General features: G+C 55.5%; 3 protein-coding genes across 7 annotated transcripts in view; 1 reads left to right on the plus strand and 2 right to left on the minus strand.

Annotated features, from left to right (window-relative positions):
* The window catches only part of SYCE3 (synaptonemal complex central element protein 3), a 161056-nt gene extending 156418 nt beyond the window's left edge, over nt 1–4638 (plus strand). For all 5 annotated transcript variants that reach the window (XM_050745782.1, XM_050745783.1, XM_050745780.1 and 2 more), the window contains one exon: nt 4350–4638. In XM_050745782.1, coding sequence (XP_050601739.1) covers nt 4350–4507 — 158 coding nt within the window. In that variant the 3' untranslated portion in view covers nt 4508–4638. The remainder of the gene's footprint in view (nt 1–4349) is intronic.
* Nucleotides 1–15210, minus strand: part of MAPK8IP2 (mitogen-activated protein kinase 8 interacting protein 2) — an 88239-nt gene that overhangs the window by 62447 nt on the left and 10582 nt on the right. The window lies entirely within an intron of this gene.
* KLHDC7B (kelch domain containing 7B) lies at nt 4727–10001 on the minus strand. The gene is made up of 2 exons (XM_050745729.1): nt 7939–10001; nt 4727–7902 (listed from the first exon to the last, which is right to left on the minus strand). Exons 1-2 carry the CDS (start codon nt 9515–9517, stop codon nt 5795–5797), a joined length of 3687 nt encoding a protein of 1228 aa, XP_050601686.1. The 5' UTR covers nt 9518–10001; the 3' UTR covers nt 4727–5794.

The raw sequence follows: 15210 nt of genomic DNA on the forward strand, positions 1-15210 counted from the left end.
CACTATGCCCAGCCAGCAAACAGTTTTATATATTGAAAAATCTATCAATATTTTCCTTTCTGATTTATTCCCATTATTTTGACACCTAGAATGTCTTTTCCTAATCTGAGATCAGTGAAATATTAGTTGTATTTTCTTCTACTTTTCTTTGCATTCCTTTTTAACATTTAATCCTAAACCATCTGGCATGCCAAAGGACCTACACTGCTTTTTTTCTTTTTTTTTCTTTTTTGAGATGGAGTCTCGCTCTGTCACCCAGGCTGGAGTGCAGTGGCGCGATCTTGGCTCACTGCAAGCTCTCCCTTGCGGCTTCATGCCATTCTCCTGCCTCACCCTCCTGAGTAGCTGGGACTACAGGTGCCCGCCACCACACATGGCTAATTTTTTTTTTTTTTTGTATTTTTAGTACAGATGGGGTTTCACCGTGTTAGCCAGGATGGTCTCAATCTCCTGACCTCGTGATCTGCCTACCTTGGTCTCCCAAAGTGCTGGGATAACAGGCATGAGCCACCACGCCCAGCCACGTATTGCATTTTTATATAAATCTGCTACAGGCTGGATGCGGTGGCTCATGCCTGTAATCCCAGCACTTTGGGAAGCCAAGGCAGGAGGATCACAAGGTCATGAGTCCAAGACCACAGCCTGGCCAATATGGCGAAACTCCATCTCTAATAAAAATACAAAAATTAGCCGGGCGTGGTGGCGGACGCCTGTAATCCCAGCGACTCGGGAGGCTGAGGCAAGAGAATCACTTGAACCCAGGAGATGGAACTTGCAGTGAGCTGAGATCATACCACTGCACTCCAGCCTGGGGGACAGAGTGAGACTCTCTCTTCTGTGATAATCCCTGGGCATAGAGGGAGGATGCTTGTATCGTTTTAGCAGCAGAGCATTTGCAGTGAAACAGATCCGGGCCGAGTGCGACGCCAAATGAGGGAGATTCATATCTTTGGTCATCTTCAGAATACCATGATTTTAGTTTCCTGGGAAGTAAAATGAGGAGAGATAAGTTTGACAATTATAAGAGTAATTTGTGCATTAGAATGGAATAAGGAACCTATTTCATTAGGGCACCAACGAAAAATATGAGGAAAAGTTATAATCTGGTACTCTCTAGAGAATGTAGCCAAGAAACAGTGATTTAATTTGCACTCAAAAAACTTGTTTTTTTGTTATGGCCGGGCACGGTGGCTCACGCCTGTAATCCCTGCACTTTGGGAGGCCGAGGTGGGTGGATCGCCTGAGGTCAGGAGTTCGAGACCAGCCTCAACTCAAATAGAGACACCCCGTCTCCACTAAAAATACAAAATTAGCCAGGCGGGTGGTACATACCTGTAATTCCAGCTACTCAGGAGGCTGAGGCAGGAGAATTGCTTGAACCTGGAAAGTGGAGGTTGCGGTGAGCCGAGATCGCGATATTGCACTCTAGCCTGGGCAACAAGAGCGAAACTCCATCTCAAAAAAAACAACAAGGCCGGGCGCGGTGGCTCAAGCCTGTAATCCCAGCACTTTGGGAGGCCGAGACGGGCGGATCACGAGGTCGGGAGATCGAGACCATCCTGGCTAACATGGTGAAACCCCGTCTCTACTAAAAAATACAAAAAACTAGCCGGGCGAGGTGGCGGGCACCTGTAGTCCCAGCTACTGGGGAGGCTGAGGCAGGAGAATGGCGTAAACCCGGGAGGCGGAGCTTGCAGTGAACTGAGATCCGGCCACTGCACTCCAGCCTGGGCGGCAGAGCGAGACTCCGTCTCAAAAAAGAAAACAAACAAACAAAAACAAAAAACAAAAAAAAAACAACAAAAAACAAAAAACAGCTGGGCGTGGTGTTGCACACCTGTGGTCCCAGCCTCTTAGAGGCTGACGTGGGAGGATCAGTCAAGCCGAGGGTTTGGAGCCTGCAGTGAGCCATGATTTTGCCACTGTACTCCAGTCTGGGCAACAGAGCAAGATCTCAACTCAAAAGCAATACAAGACAAACATTCATTTCTCGAGGCTGGGAAGTCCAAGATCAAGGTGCCAACAGATCTGGTATGTGGTAAGAGGTCTCTTCCTGGTTTGTAGATGGTCACCTTCTTCTGTTTTTTTGTTTTTTGGTTTTATTTTTGAGACGGAGTCTCACTCTGTCGCCCAGGCTGGGGTGCAGTGGAGCAATCTCGGCTCACTGCAAGCTCCGCCTCCTGGGTTCACGCGATTCTCCTGCCTCAGTCTCCCGAGTAGCTGGGACTACAGGCGCCCACCACCACGCCCAGCTAATTTTTTTGTATTTTTAGTAGAGACAGGGTTTCACCGTGTTAACCAGGATGGTCTCGATCTCCTGACCTCGTGATCCACCGGCCTCGGCCTCCCAAGGTGCTGGGATTACAGGCGTGAGCCACTGTGCCTGGACGATGGTCACCTTCTTTTTTTTTTTTTTTCTCTTTTGAGACAGGGTCACACTCTGTCACCCAAGCTGGAGTGCAGTGGTGCAATCTTGGCTCGCTGCAACCTCTGCCTTCCAGGCTCGAGGGATCCTTTTTTTCACCTCAGCCTCCTGAGTAGTTGCAACTACAGGTGCACACCACCATGCCCAGCTAAATTTTATATTTTCTATAGAGGCAGGGTTTCAACATGTAGCCCAGGCTGATCTCAAACTTCTGAGCTCAAGTGATCCACTCACCTCAGCCTCCCAAAGTGCTGGGATTATAGGTATGAGCCACCTTGCCCGACCAGCCACCTTCTTGTATCCTCACATAGAGCCTCACATATCCTTGCATAGAGTGAGAGTAAGCTCTTGTGTGTCTTCTTTAAGGGGTACTGCCGTTCAGGAGGGTCTACCCTTAGGACCTAATCATCTCCAAAAGACCCGACCTCCTAATACCTCACGTCGGGGGTTAGGATTTCAACAGGTGAATCTGGGGGGACACATTCAGTCCATAACATGTGTGCCAGGCAGTTTACATATATCACCCATTTAATCCTCACAGTAAGCCATGAGATTGGTGGAGTCTCCAAAGATGAGGAGACTGAGATAGATATAGATAGATAGATAGATAGATAGATAGATAGATAGATAGATAGATAGATAGATAGATTCTTTTTTTTTTTGAGACAAAGTTTCGCTCTGTTGCCCAGGCTGGAGTGCAGTGGTGCAATCTTGGCTCACTGCAACCTCCACCTTCCAGGTTCAGGCGATTCTCTTGCCTCAGCCTCCCTAGTAGCTGGGACTACAGGCACCCACCACCACGCCCAGCTAATTTTTATATTTTTAGTAGAGATGGGCCAGGAACACTGGCCATGTTGGCCAGGATGGCCTCAATCTCTTGACCTCATGATCCGCCCCCCTCAGCCTCCCAAAGTGCTGGGATTATAGGCGTGACCCACCGCGCCTGGCCGGGATTGATATATTTAAGCCACTTGTTCCAGGTCACATAGTTGGCAGGTGGAGAGCTGGAAGGCACACTCTGCTCTGGCTCCCAGGTCCCTGCTGCACCTGCTGTCCAGGTGGTCTGCAGCCTCCCTGTGCGGGAATGATCTGGGATGCTTGTTAGGATTTCACAAAGAGGAATTTTAAAGGGATATGTTTGCTATCTACAGTTGGTTGTCGTGCAGAGGGGAGATGACCTTTGTTCTGTATATTTGTAGAGGGCTGAACCACACCAGCCAGTGGACTATGCAGAGAAAAGGTTGGAGGTGGGATTTCTGCACACACTTCCTTAGAGTTCACACAAGAAGCATGTGTCCACCTATAGGCCCAGGGAATGCTACCTTCAAGTTGCTGTCAGAGGGAAGGAGCAAGAGAGTATGTCAGTTCATTGGTAGATGGTCAAGGACACCTTTCCAAGGGGAAAAGCCCCAGGCTTGGGCCTCGGCGAAAGCATAGAGGTGCCCAGGTGGAGGTGGGCAGGCATCCCAGGCCACTGAACATAAGGTGACATGAGGCTGGGGTCTTGCAGGACTAGGAACAGTCAGCTCTGCCTGAGTGTGTGAGCTTGGGTAGTTGTTAGGACTCCTCAGGGGCCACCTGCAGCCACTGGCTGTGAACTGCATGTAGGTAAGGAGCTGCGGTGTGCTCTAATTCTCCTCGCATTTCGTATCAGACCGGCCTCTAGCTTTTTAACATCATGTCTGGTGTATCCAGAAGTTATGCCTTGCATGAGACTGGGAAGTGTCACTATGGATATTTGCAGGGAGTTTTTATGAGCCTGTAACAAGTAGCCTACCAGCTGTCTCTCCCTGGAGTAACTGGTGCCTCAGCAGGGTCTGGGCCTCCAGATGCTGACCCCAGCTGCAAGCATCTGGCCCTTCTGGAGTACCCCGGAGCGGCAGCCCCTCTCTGTGGCCTGACCAGGCCTGTCTGCTTGTTGCAGTGCAGGCAACCTGGATGGCCTATGACATGGTGGTGATGCGCACCAACCCCACACTGGCCGAGTCCATGCGTCGGCTGGAGGATGCCTTCGTCAACTGCAAGGAGGAGATGGAGAAGAACTGGCAAGAGCTGCTGCATGAGACCAAGCAAAGACCGTAGGCCCCACTGGCCCACCACAGCTGCCATGCCACCCTCTGCCCGTGAAGAGGTCCCTGGGGGATGGAGCTGGTGCCCACGCGAACAGCTGTATGCACTGTACTTGTTTCTTAATAAACTTATTTTTAAGCACAGCCTGAGGACCTCTTCTCTCCCATGCCATGATCCACCCAGCTGCCTATCAAGCCTTGTGAACAAAACACGACAAGTGCAAGCTGTAGGTGCTTTCGGTGAATTAAAATGTATTTGGTGCCAGTGGTGCTGAACATAGAATAAAAAACAAAAAATAGAGCCCAGACAGGGACACCCAGGCTGGAGGCTGGAGTGGGCCATAGTCAGATTTATTCACCTTTCTAGCATGGGTTTCAAAGTGCGTAAGGGGAGAAAACACAGCATGGATTGTGCTGTGCGTCCTGGACACCGTGCAAGGTGCTCACAGCTGCGATCTTGTCTCCCACAACTCTCCTGGGCGACAGATGTCCACTGTCCGCATTTTACAGACAAGGAGAAAGGGAAGTCAAATGTCCAAGTCCACACAGCTAAAAAGGGGCAGAACTAGGGTGACACTCAGGCCTCATTTAGAGGTGGGGGATTGGTGAGAAGTGGGGTGGGCTTCTGGAGGGGCTTGGAGAGCCCCACAAGGCTGCAGAGGGTGGTGAGCCCGGAGTGGGCCTGGCCTGGTGTGGGCTGGGGGTATGGGTAGGGGCTGCAGACTGCAGGACAGCACCAATGGACCCAGTTTCAGAGGCAAGGGTTCTAGGCCCTTGAGAATCCAGAGCGTCAAACAGACCCAGATGGCTACAGGGTTGGTACCTGGGGAGGCCTTAGGACAGGCAGAAAGTCCCAGAGGTGAGGGCATTGCCTGGGGACATTTTTGCTCCCTGTCCTGCTGACAGAGCCTAGGAAGTGTGAACGTTTTCTACCCCCTCCTCTCTCGGCTCAGCAGAGCTCCAGCAAGCCAGGTCCTTGTCTGCGGGGACGCATCAGTCCCTGGCTCTAGGGAATGGGGAGTCCCACAGACAGAGGGGTGTGAGCAGGCTGAGTGGGTCTGTAAGCAGACACAGAATTGAGTCAGGAAACAGTTTGAGTGTGGAGTAAGGGGCAGAAAGAGGCTGAGGGCGTCTGGGCTTCAAAATAATTGACAACCTTTAAAGCAGAAGGGGAAAGTTGTCCAGAAACAAGAGCAGGAGGTTCCGATCCCAGCCCCTCCCTGAGCCCTGGCCTCTCAGGCCCATCCCAGGAGGGTCTCCCTGCAGAGCCGTGAAGCAGCTTTGGGTCTCTGCCTGCCACTCAGAGTGAGGTCTGCAGCCGGTCCTCAGCCGGCAGAGTCAGGATGAATGGGCTGAGGACCCCTGTGCTCCCCAAGGGGAAGGGCTGCAGCTCCTTGGCCTGGAACTGGGCAGTCCCCCCAGAGACCGTGAACGTGGCAGTGACCTGGGGGTTGAGGCAGTAAATGGTGTTACCCAGGGTGGTGCAGCGCAGTGGGGCGGGGGCGGGCAGGGGCAGGGAGGCAGCCCTGCTCCAGGAGCCGGTCACCGTGTTGTAGCGCATCACCGCCGCGCCCACACCCCGCAGTAGGTCGAAACGGTATAAGAAGCCCCCGAGCGCCACGATGTCGCTGGAACGCCGGTGGCTGGCACTGTATGGGCACTCGTCCCAAGCATCCTTCACGGGGCTGTACCTGAGCAGGCGGTAGAAGAGGTGACCCCCTGTGACGTAGATGTCCCCACGGCAGGCCACAGCCTCGTGGGCCACAGGGAAGGTGCCTGCGGGGAGAGGCGCGCGTGGGGTCCAGGCATCTGTACGCGGGTCGTAGCACTCCATGCTGTACAGGCACTCGCCACCGATGGCATACAGCAGCCCGTCCAGGGCCACCAGCTTGAGCTGGGCTCGGGCCTGCTGCATAGGCCGAACCTGGCTCCAGATGTTGGTCAGAGGGTTGTAGCAGAAGACCTCGTTGGAGCAGACGGCCTTGGCACCGGAGCCTCGGATGCCCCCCGCCAGAAACAGGTAGTTGTGCATGGTGCAGAGACCGCAGCCCCGGAGCGGGGCCTCCTCGGGCACCTGGGTCAGGGGCCGCCAGGTGTTCTCCCGGGGGTTGAACACATGCAGGTGCGAACGTAGAGGCAGGGGCACAGGGGCTGCCACAGGAGGCTCCTCGCCACGAGGGCCCCTGGGAGGCCCTGAGCGGCCCCCCTGGTAGAGGCTGGGCAGTACGAGGACGCCCAGCACCGCCTGGCCCCGGCCGGTCCGCAGGCTGAGGATGCGCTCGCGGTCGGCTGCGCTCAGCCGGCGGTAGAGGCTCGGGTCTCCCAGCACTCGCAGCAGGTTGTTGCTCATCAGCGCGTAGGTCTCCTGAGCCAGGCCGGGCTCCCCGTGCTGCTGGGCAAAGGCCAGCACGTCCAGGCAACTGCCCAGGTCCAGCCGCGCGCGCAGGGCCGCCGCCGTGGTGGGCTCCAGGGCCGGGGAGCTGGGCTTCCGGGGCCCCTCCACCACCCCCCAACTCCCGGGCCTCTGCAGAAACACCAGGAGTTTCCGGGCCTCCTTCTGCTTCTCTGTGAGCGCCCTGCTGCGGCCGGCAGGGCTGCCCCCCTCCCCCGGCGCCTCCCCTGGAGGGTCCCCTGAGGCGGCCGGCCTGACCTCCTGCTGCGAGGTCGGGGCGATTTCACACCTGCTGCGTTTCCGTGGCTGGGGTACCGGCTGTGAGCGCCTCACAGAGGAGCAGGCCACGGGGCCAGACGGCCTCTGTGCAGGGGGCTGTGGGGGGCCCCTGGGCACCGCGGCTTGGGACAGCGAGTCTAGACTTTTCTCCCTGGTTCCCTCTCCTCTTAGGCCTGGGGGAGGGTCTGGGCTGGGCGTTCCGTTGGTCTCGGAGCTTCTTGTCTGTGGCTGACCTCCAGCCTCGACCAGGCCCCCTATACCTGTCCCCATGACTGTCCCCACTGAAGAAGAGGGACCATCACTGTCCTCAGAGTGTGTGGAAGTGCTGGGATCCACAGGGCTCCCAGGAACCGCCCTGGGGACACTCCCCTGGGGCCTCTCTTGCCTGGGGAAGGGGTGGCTTCTAAGAACCATGGCAGTAAGGTTTCCCCAGCTGGCTGAGACCTGCCCCTCCTGGTAGCGCCTGGGGACAGCCACACTCTCCTGAGGCTTTGACCCGCCAGCTGGGGCAGGGGATGAAGCTGGGGCAGGGGATGCGGCTGGGGCAGGGGATGCGGCTGGGGCAGGGGATGTGGCTGGGGCAGAGGATGCGGCTGGGGCAGGGGATGCGGCTGGGGCAGGGGATGCGGCTGGGGTCAGGGCTGGAGGTGGAGCTGGGGTTAGGGCTGGGGTTGGGGCTGAAGTGAGGGTTGGGACTGGGACTGGGGCTAGGGCTGGAGTTGGGGCTGGAGCTGGAGCTGGGGCTGGAGCGGGGACTGGAGTTGTAGCTGGACTTGGGGCTGGGGCTGGGGTTGAAGTTGGAGCTGAAGTTGGAGCTGGGGTTGGGGCTGAGGTGGGGGATGAGGTTGAGGTGGGGGCTGGGGTCGGTACTGACACTGGGGATGAGGCCAGGGCTGGGGCTAGGACTGAGGTTGGAACTGAAGTTAAGACTTGGGCTGAGGCTGAACTTGGGGCTAGCGCTGCTCTGAGATTTTTGCCCACAGAAGGACCCTGAGTAACCCCCAGGGGCAAAAAATCTGAAGGAGAAGGGGTCGGGAGAGTCAGGGCTTCAGGTGGCAACCCGGGGCCGGGAGCTGCGGGCGGGGAGGCAGAGAGCGCGCCAGGCTCACGGCTCCGGGAGGGGGCGCGGCTGCGGAAGGCTGCGGCCGGCTTTGCTTGCTCCAGGGGCCGGGTGCGCCCCAGGTCAGCGGCAGGACTGTCGTCTCGGGGGCCGTCAGCCCCGGCCTGGCCCGCATCCTTGGCCCCTGAGGCCCCCGGCCCTTGGGACGAGAGTGGGCGTCCTAGAGGCGGACTGTCTAGCCAGGGGCGCGTAGAGCCTGGGGCTGGGCCAAAGCTCCGGGTGCCCGGGACCTCCCTGCTGGCCCAGGGCCAGCCTCCTCCGGGGGCAGGGACCCCCGAAGCCTCCCTGCTCCAGCCAACCTCAGCCCCAGAGCCCTCCGTCTGAGACCCAGGCTGCGGGGCGCGGGGCGCGGGCAGCACCGGGGGTGCGGGCTCCTGGGCGAGTGGGGGTCCTGTGGGCAGGCCGCGCGCGTGGGCGTCCAGGGCGGCGGCCTCATCCACCGCGTCCCACACGCTCCCCGCGGCGCCCAGGCGAAGCGAGTCCAGTTTCCGGGGGCGGCGCACTCTGTCTCCCGAGCCGGCGTCCATCCTCCGTCGCCGGCCCCGGCCTCTCCCCAGCGAGCCCGAGGGCCCCGCGCCCGCCCGCCAGGGGCCACTGTCCTGTTGCCCCGCCGGGCCCGCCGCCTGGCGAGAGGGCGCCCTGACACCACCTGTCTCCGCCTGCGCCTCCGCTTCGCTGCCAGGGCTCCGAGGAGTGAAATGGATCAGGAGGGGGGCGGACATCCTCCGCTCTTCGCTCCTGCCCGGGAAGGCAGTGCCTGGCCTGGGAGGCTCCTTTCCTTCCGCTCGGGGGGCCGTGGGGGTGGCACTGCCCCGTTGTTGTCCTAATGCCCCTCTGCGGGCCTCCTCGACAGCTGTCTTGAGTGGAAGCCGGGCCATGGCGGCCGGGTCCCCGCCCGGGGCTGCAGCAGGGACAGGGCTCCGCTGGCCGCGTCCTGGGGGCTCCGGTTTCCCCTGCCCTGGGCTCTGCCCCTCGCTGCCATCACTAACCTTGGACTTCGGTTGCAGGGCCAGCTCCGCTCTTCCTGCCTGATGAGGTCGAGCCCTGAGGGCTGTGGACACTGGTCCTGCCGCCTCTTGGTCGTGCCCGGAGCCAAACCAGTGTAAGGCCAGCGCTGTGGCAGCCACCACAGCCAGCGCCAGGAGGGCCAGCACAGCACTATCCCAGTCATTGTCACTGTCCCAGTCCCAGCCCCAGAGGGGACCGTCTGGCTCTAAGGTGCCCTCGATCATGGTTCAGGGCTGCCACCCGCTGCAAGGGGCCCGATGGCAGGCTGGCAGTGCATACAGAGCACAGAGGCCTGGGCTGGGGCACCGGCCAGTGCCCGCCCCAAGGGCTGCCCAGTTAAGGTGGACCAGTCCTCCGGGGCCTGGGAAGGGTAGGGTCTCTGCTTGCACCCAGGCCTGGGGGTGTCAGTAGGGCCTGGCTGCAGATATCAGGAGACAGTGAGGCTTATGGTAGGATAGGAGCCCAGGGTCTCTGCAAGCACCTCACCAGCTCCTGCCCTCTTCTCCTCCTCATAGGCCCCAGGGTCCAGTGGCAGCGTTCCTGAGCTCTGTGCTGACATCACAGCCAACCTGATTCTGCCTGGTAGACCCTCACATCCCTAAATTCATTCCACACCCCAGAGTCCCTCCTCTCAGCCTGGGTCCAGCTTCAGGGGGCTTGGCAGGGAAGGGTTACCCACAGGGAGATGTTATCTCTAGCTCTAGCAATGTGATGCGGCCCTGATGAAATCACCAGAAACCGGAGAGGCAGATTCCACCGTGGGCCAGCATGGGAGGGGTGGGGGCCGTGCATGGGAGGGGTGGGGGCCAGCATGGGAGGGGTGGGGGCTGTGCACCGGAGGGGTGGGGACCATGCCTGATGGTGGTCTCTCGGGCTGAAGAGGGAGACCCTGGGCATGGGTCCTGGCAGTGAGCATTATCATTGCAGGAGTGCAGTGGAAATTTGCATTGGGGCACAGGGACGGTGCATAGAGGGGAGGCGGAGGTTCCCATAGCTCCTCCTCCAGCAGCTTCTGGACTCCTTGCTCTGGGTTCACCAGACATGGGATAGGGTTTTCAAGTCAACAGAAAAAAAAAATGGGATAAATAAAATCCAAACATATTTCTCTTTATGGCCAGGCTTATTTCAGCCCACCTAGACCTTCTAGGATCTCCTAGACCCCCTGCACCCATCGAGAGTGTCTTGACTGCCCAGATAAGACTCTCACTGTGTCCCTGGTGAGCCCTGAGTCCAGCCTGCCCCCTGCTCCAGTTACCGCATCAGCCAGCACCTGGATCCTTCAGAAACCACCCCCCTCTGGCCCCAGGTGCTCTAATAGCCAGACTCTGGGTGTCTTCATCTCAGTCCTCAGCCTTCCCTTGTCTGAGCTGAGGACTCGCCTGCAAGACCACATCCTGGCCAGTACCTCCTAGCCCTGGTTCAGGCCGGCATGTAGGTGCCGCTGTCGGATATGAGCACTTACTTCCTGAGGGAGAAGCCTTGGCTCCTCCTCTGCTCCTTATCTAATCCCATCTCAGGAGTGAGTCTTGGGACAGGTGCCAGGTGGGGCTCAGACATGAAAAAGAGCCTGGAGTCCCTGGGACAAAGGCAGGGCTCCCTGGAAAGTACTGTGTGTATTTTTCCTTCCTCTGGGACACAGTAGGCCTGGGGATTTCTCCCTTACTCAAGCAGCAAGGAGATGGCCTAGGAGTGTCCCTGGCACCCAGCCTGAACGCTACTGAGCCTCAGGTAACTCACCTCCCAGGTCCCCCTGGGACTATTAGATGACAGTGAGAGGGTGAGGGTAGGCCCCATACCTTAAGGTGGACCTCAAGTTGGGGAAAAGCTTTCTAGACCCTGCCCTCATTCTCTGTCCCAGTCTCAGGCTCTGCCTCTTGGTTAAGTTTGGGGTCCACAAACCTTCAGAGGATGGAGATGACACCCCCCTACCTGCACCTTCTTATAGGCCATTCAGTGTCCATCAGTCAACTCCACCCAGCTTCTGAAGACCCCAGGCTGTGTCAGAGAACAAGGGCAGCGTTCAGCCCGTGATGCCTCAGGACACCATGGTAGGAGGAACCGAACAGAGGAAGTCACCCCACCAGCTCCCCCAGGTGTGAGGACCGCTAGCAAGGACATGCTCAGTCCCATTCTCTGTGGAAGGGAAATGCCTCACTTTGTCAAAATTCAGATCAAGGGCAGAACTTTGTCCTTTGTGGGGAAACTCCCGGTTGGGAAGGTGACTGAGGACAGGTGAGTTCTGCCTCCTAACTTCTAGAGAGTTAAAATGTGGCACACCCAGGCACAGTGGCTTGTGCCTGCAATCCTAGCTACTCGAGAGGTTGAGGTGGGAGGATCACTCTAACCAAAGAGTTTAAGACCAGCTTGAGCAACATAGCAAGACCTGCCTCTTTAAAAAGAACTGAAAAAAAAACCCAGTGTGGCACTGCTAGAAAGGTGGCAGGACTTCAAAAGCACATGAGATCATCTGCACCACTGTGAAACGCGAGTCACCGTGCTGCTTGTGCTATGATAGCACAAATATCACAATTTACTTTCAAGATAAAAAGTCAAGAAAATGGGTCCCAGGAAGGTCCGACCCTCAGCAGCCTCCTTGGAGCACCCTTTGGATTACCTGCGGAGGCGGCCCAGTGACTGGAGGAAGGAAACCCTGTACCAACCTCTCCAAGGAACAAGGGACTCCTGCCTAAGACCTGAAGCTGCTGTTTCCTCAGAGACAACACAAGTGCAATAAGGATGGGGGTCGTCCCCGCCTGCCGACACCATCGCCACCTGCACACTGGCATCCACCAGAACCCACCACCACCTGATCACCCAGCCTGGGCAAAGCTGGCCTCAGCCACTGCTGTGCCCTTTCTAAAACATTTAGTAGTGCTATAGTGAAATGAAGACATACGTCCAAATGCAGAACTAAATACAGAGACAGCTCACACACATAAAATATGTAGAGAGCAGCAAACTCCATCAAATGTAAAGTTTCTCTATTATTGGAATGTTTTCGAAATAAGAAATATTGTACAATCAAAAACGATTGTACAAAACAAAGAATATCAGAGGCAGGTGTGGTGGTGCACGCCTGTAATTCCAGTTACTCAAGAGGCTGAGGTAGGAGAATCACTTGAACAGGGGAGGCGGAGGTTGCGGTGAGCCGAGATTGCACCACTGCACTCCAGCCTGGGCAACAAGAGTGAAACTCCATCTAAAAATAAAAAATAAAAATAAATAAATAAATAAATAAATAAATCAAACAAAATTAAAAAGCAAGAAAGTGAACTAGAAATTAGTAGCAAGAGGAATTTTGGATTTTGAAAACTACACAAACACATGGAAATTAAACAATATGCCCCTGAATGACCAGTGGGTCAACGAAGAAATTAAGTAGGGAACTAAAAATTTTCTTGAAACAAATGAAAATGGAAATATGACATACCAGGCTGGGCATGGTAGCTCATGCCTGTAATCCCAGCACTTCGGGAGGCCGAGGCAGGCAGATCACAAGGTCAGGAGATGGAGACCATCCTGGCTAACACGGTGAAACCCCGTCTCTATTAAAAATACAAAAAATTAGCCGGGCATGGTGGCGGATGCCTGTAGTCCCAGCTACTCGGGAGGCTGAGGCAGGAGAATGGCGTGAACCCGGGAGGCGGAGCTTGCAGGAGCTGAGACCGCACCACTGCACTCAAGTCTGGGTGACAGAGCAAGACTCTGTCTCCAAAAAAAAAAAAAGAAAAAAAGACATACCGCCGGGCGCGGTGGCTCAAGCCTGTAATCCCAGCACTTTGGGAGGCCGAGACGGGCGGATCACAAGGTCGGGAGATTGAGACCATCCTGGCTAACACGGTGAAACCCCGTCTCTACTAAAAAAATACAAAAAACTAGCCGGGCGAGGTGGCGGGCGCCTGTAGTCCCAGCTACTCGGGAGGCTGAGGCAGAAGAATGGTGTGAACCCGGGAGGTGGAGCTTGCAGTGAGCTGAGATCCGGCCACTGCACTCCAGCTTGGGTGACAGAGCGAGACTCCGTCTCAAAAAAAAAAAAAAAAAAAAAAAAAGACATACCAAAACCTATGGGATGCAGAGAAAGCAGTGCTAAGGGAAGTTTATAGCAACGGGAGCGTACGTCCGAAAAAAGCAGAAAAGGCTGGGTGTGGTGTCTTACACCTATAATCCCAACACCTTGGGAGGCCAAGGCAGGAGGATTGCTTGAGCCCAGTCATTCAAGACCAGCCTGGGCAACACAGCAAGACCCCGTCTCTACAAAAAATTTACTAGCCAGGTGTGGTGCTGCATGCCTATAGTTCCTGCTACTCAGGAGGCTGAAGTGAGAGGATCTCTTGAGCCTGGGAGGTCGAGGCTGCAGAGGGCCAGGACCATGCCACTGCACTCTAACCCAGACAACAGAGCGAGACCCTGTCTGGGAAAAAAAGACTTTAAAAACTTCAAATAAACAACCCAACAATGTCTCTTACAGAACTAGAAATGCAAGAGCAAACCAAACCCAAAATTTGTAGAAGAAAAGAAATAATAAAGATCAGAGCAGAAATAAATGAAACCAAAACTAAAAAACAATACAGGCCAAGGCGCAGTGGCTGACACCTGTAATCCCCGCACTTTGGGATGCCAAAGTGGGCGGATCACTTGAGCTCAGGAGTTCGAGATCAGCCTGGCCAACATGGTGAAACCCTATCTCTACAAAAAAAATATGAAAATTAGCCAGGCACAGTGACACACACTTGTAGTCTCAGCTACTTGGGATGCTGAGGTGGGAGGATTGCTTGAGCCCAGGAAGTAGAGGTTGCAGTGAGCTGAAATCATGCCACTGCACTTCAGCCTGGGTCATAAAGTGAGACTATCTCAAAAAAAAAAAAAAAAAAAAAAAGACAATAATAATAAGAATAATAATTGTTTTTTGTTTTGTTTTGTTTTTGTTTTTGTTTTGAGACAGAGTCTCGCTCTGTCGCGCGGGCTGGAGTGCAGTGGCCAGATCTCAGCTCACTGCAAGCTCCGCCTCCCGGGTTCCAGCCATTCTCCTGCCTCAGCCTCCCGAGTAGCTGGGACTACAGGCGCCCACCACTGCGCCCGGCTAATTTTTTGTATTTTTTAGTAGAGACGGGGTTTCACCGTGTTAACCAGGATGGTCTCGATCTCCTGACCTCGTGATCCGCCCGTCTCGGCCTCCCAAAGTGCTGGGATTACAGGCTTGAGCCACCGCGCCCGGCCAAGAATAATAATTGTTAAAAGACATAAGATGTCAAACAGGTATATGAAAAGGTGCTTTAACATAATTGATCATCAGAGAAATGTAAACCAAAACTACAATGAGGTACCATCTTACCCTAGTTAAAATGGCTTTTATCCAAAAGACAGGTAATAACAGCCAGGCGCAGTGGCTCACGCCTGTAATCCCAACACTTTGGGAGGCTGCGGCCCGCGGAACACCTGAGATCAGGAGTTGAAGACCAGCCTGGCCAACATGGTGAAATCCTGTCTCTACTAAAAATACAAAAAAAATTATCCAGGCATGGTGGTGCACGCCTGTAGTCCCATCTACTTGGGAGACTGAGGCAGGAGAATTGCTTGAACCCGGAAGGCAGAGGATGCAGTGAACTGATATGGCACCACTACACTCCAGCCTGGGGGACAGAGTGAGACTCCGTTTCAAAAAAAAAAAAAAAAAAGGTACCTAGGAAGAAGAACTAAATCTGTTCTTTGACAAATACATCAACCAATGTCACCGCTGATAAACAAATATTAGCCACTGAGGAAGGGGCGGGAAGGGGCGGGAGGCAGCGCGTCCCCGGGGTGCAAATGCCCTGGAACGCCAAGTGGTGGCTTCAGAACTGGATTAAAATTTGTTTCCGCGAAAGCCTGTAGTCATGTCCGGCGCCGACTGGCGTTTTCTGCCATAAACTGAGAACGC

The sequence above is a fragment of the Macaca thibetana genome, chromosome 10, assembly GCF_024542745.1.
Source record: "Macaca thibetana thibetana isolate TM-01 chromosome 10, ASM2454274v1, whole genome shotgun sequence".
Lineage (NCBI taxonomy): Eukaryota > Metazoa > Chordata > Mammalia > Primates > Cercopithecidae > Macaca > Macaca thibetana.

What these genes read in the sequence shown, in the direction of transcription:
- KLHDC7B (XM_050745729.1), bottom strand. Translation starts at nt 9,517, where the DNA reads ATGATCGAGGGCACCTTAGAGCCAGACGGTCCCCTCTGGGGCTGGGAC. An exon ending in AACCCCAGCCCCAGCCCCAA is followed by an intron (nt 7,903 to 7,938) that starts GTCCAGCTACAA and finishes CTCCAGCCCCAG; the next exon opens with CTCCAGCTCCAGCCCCAACT.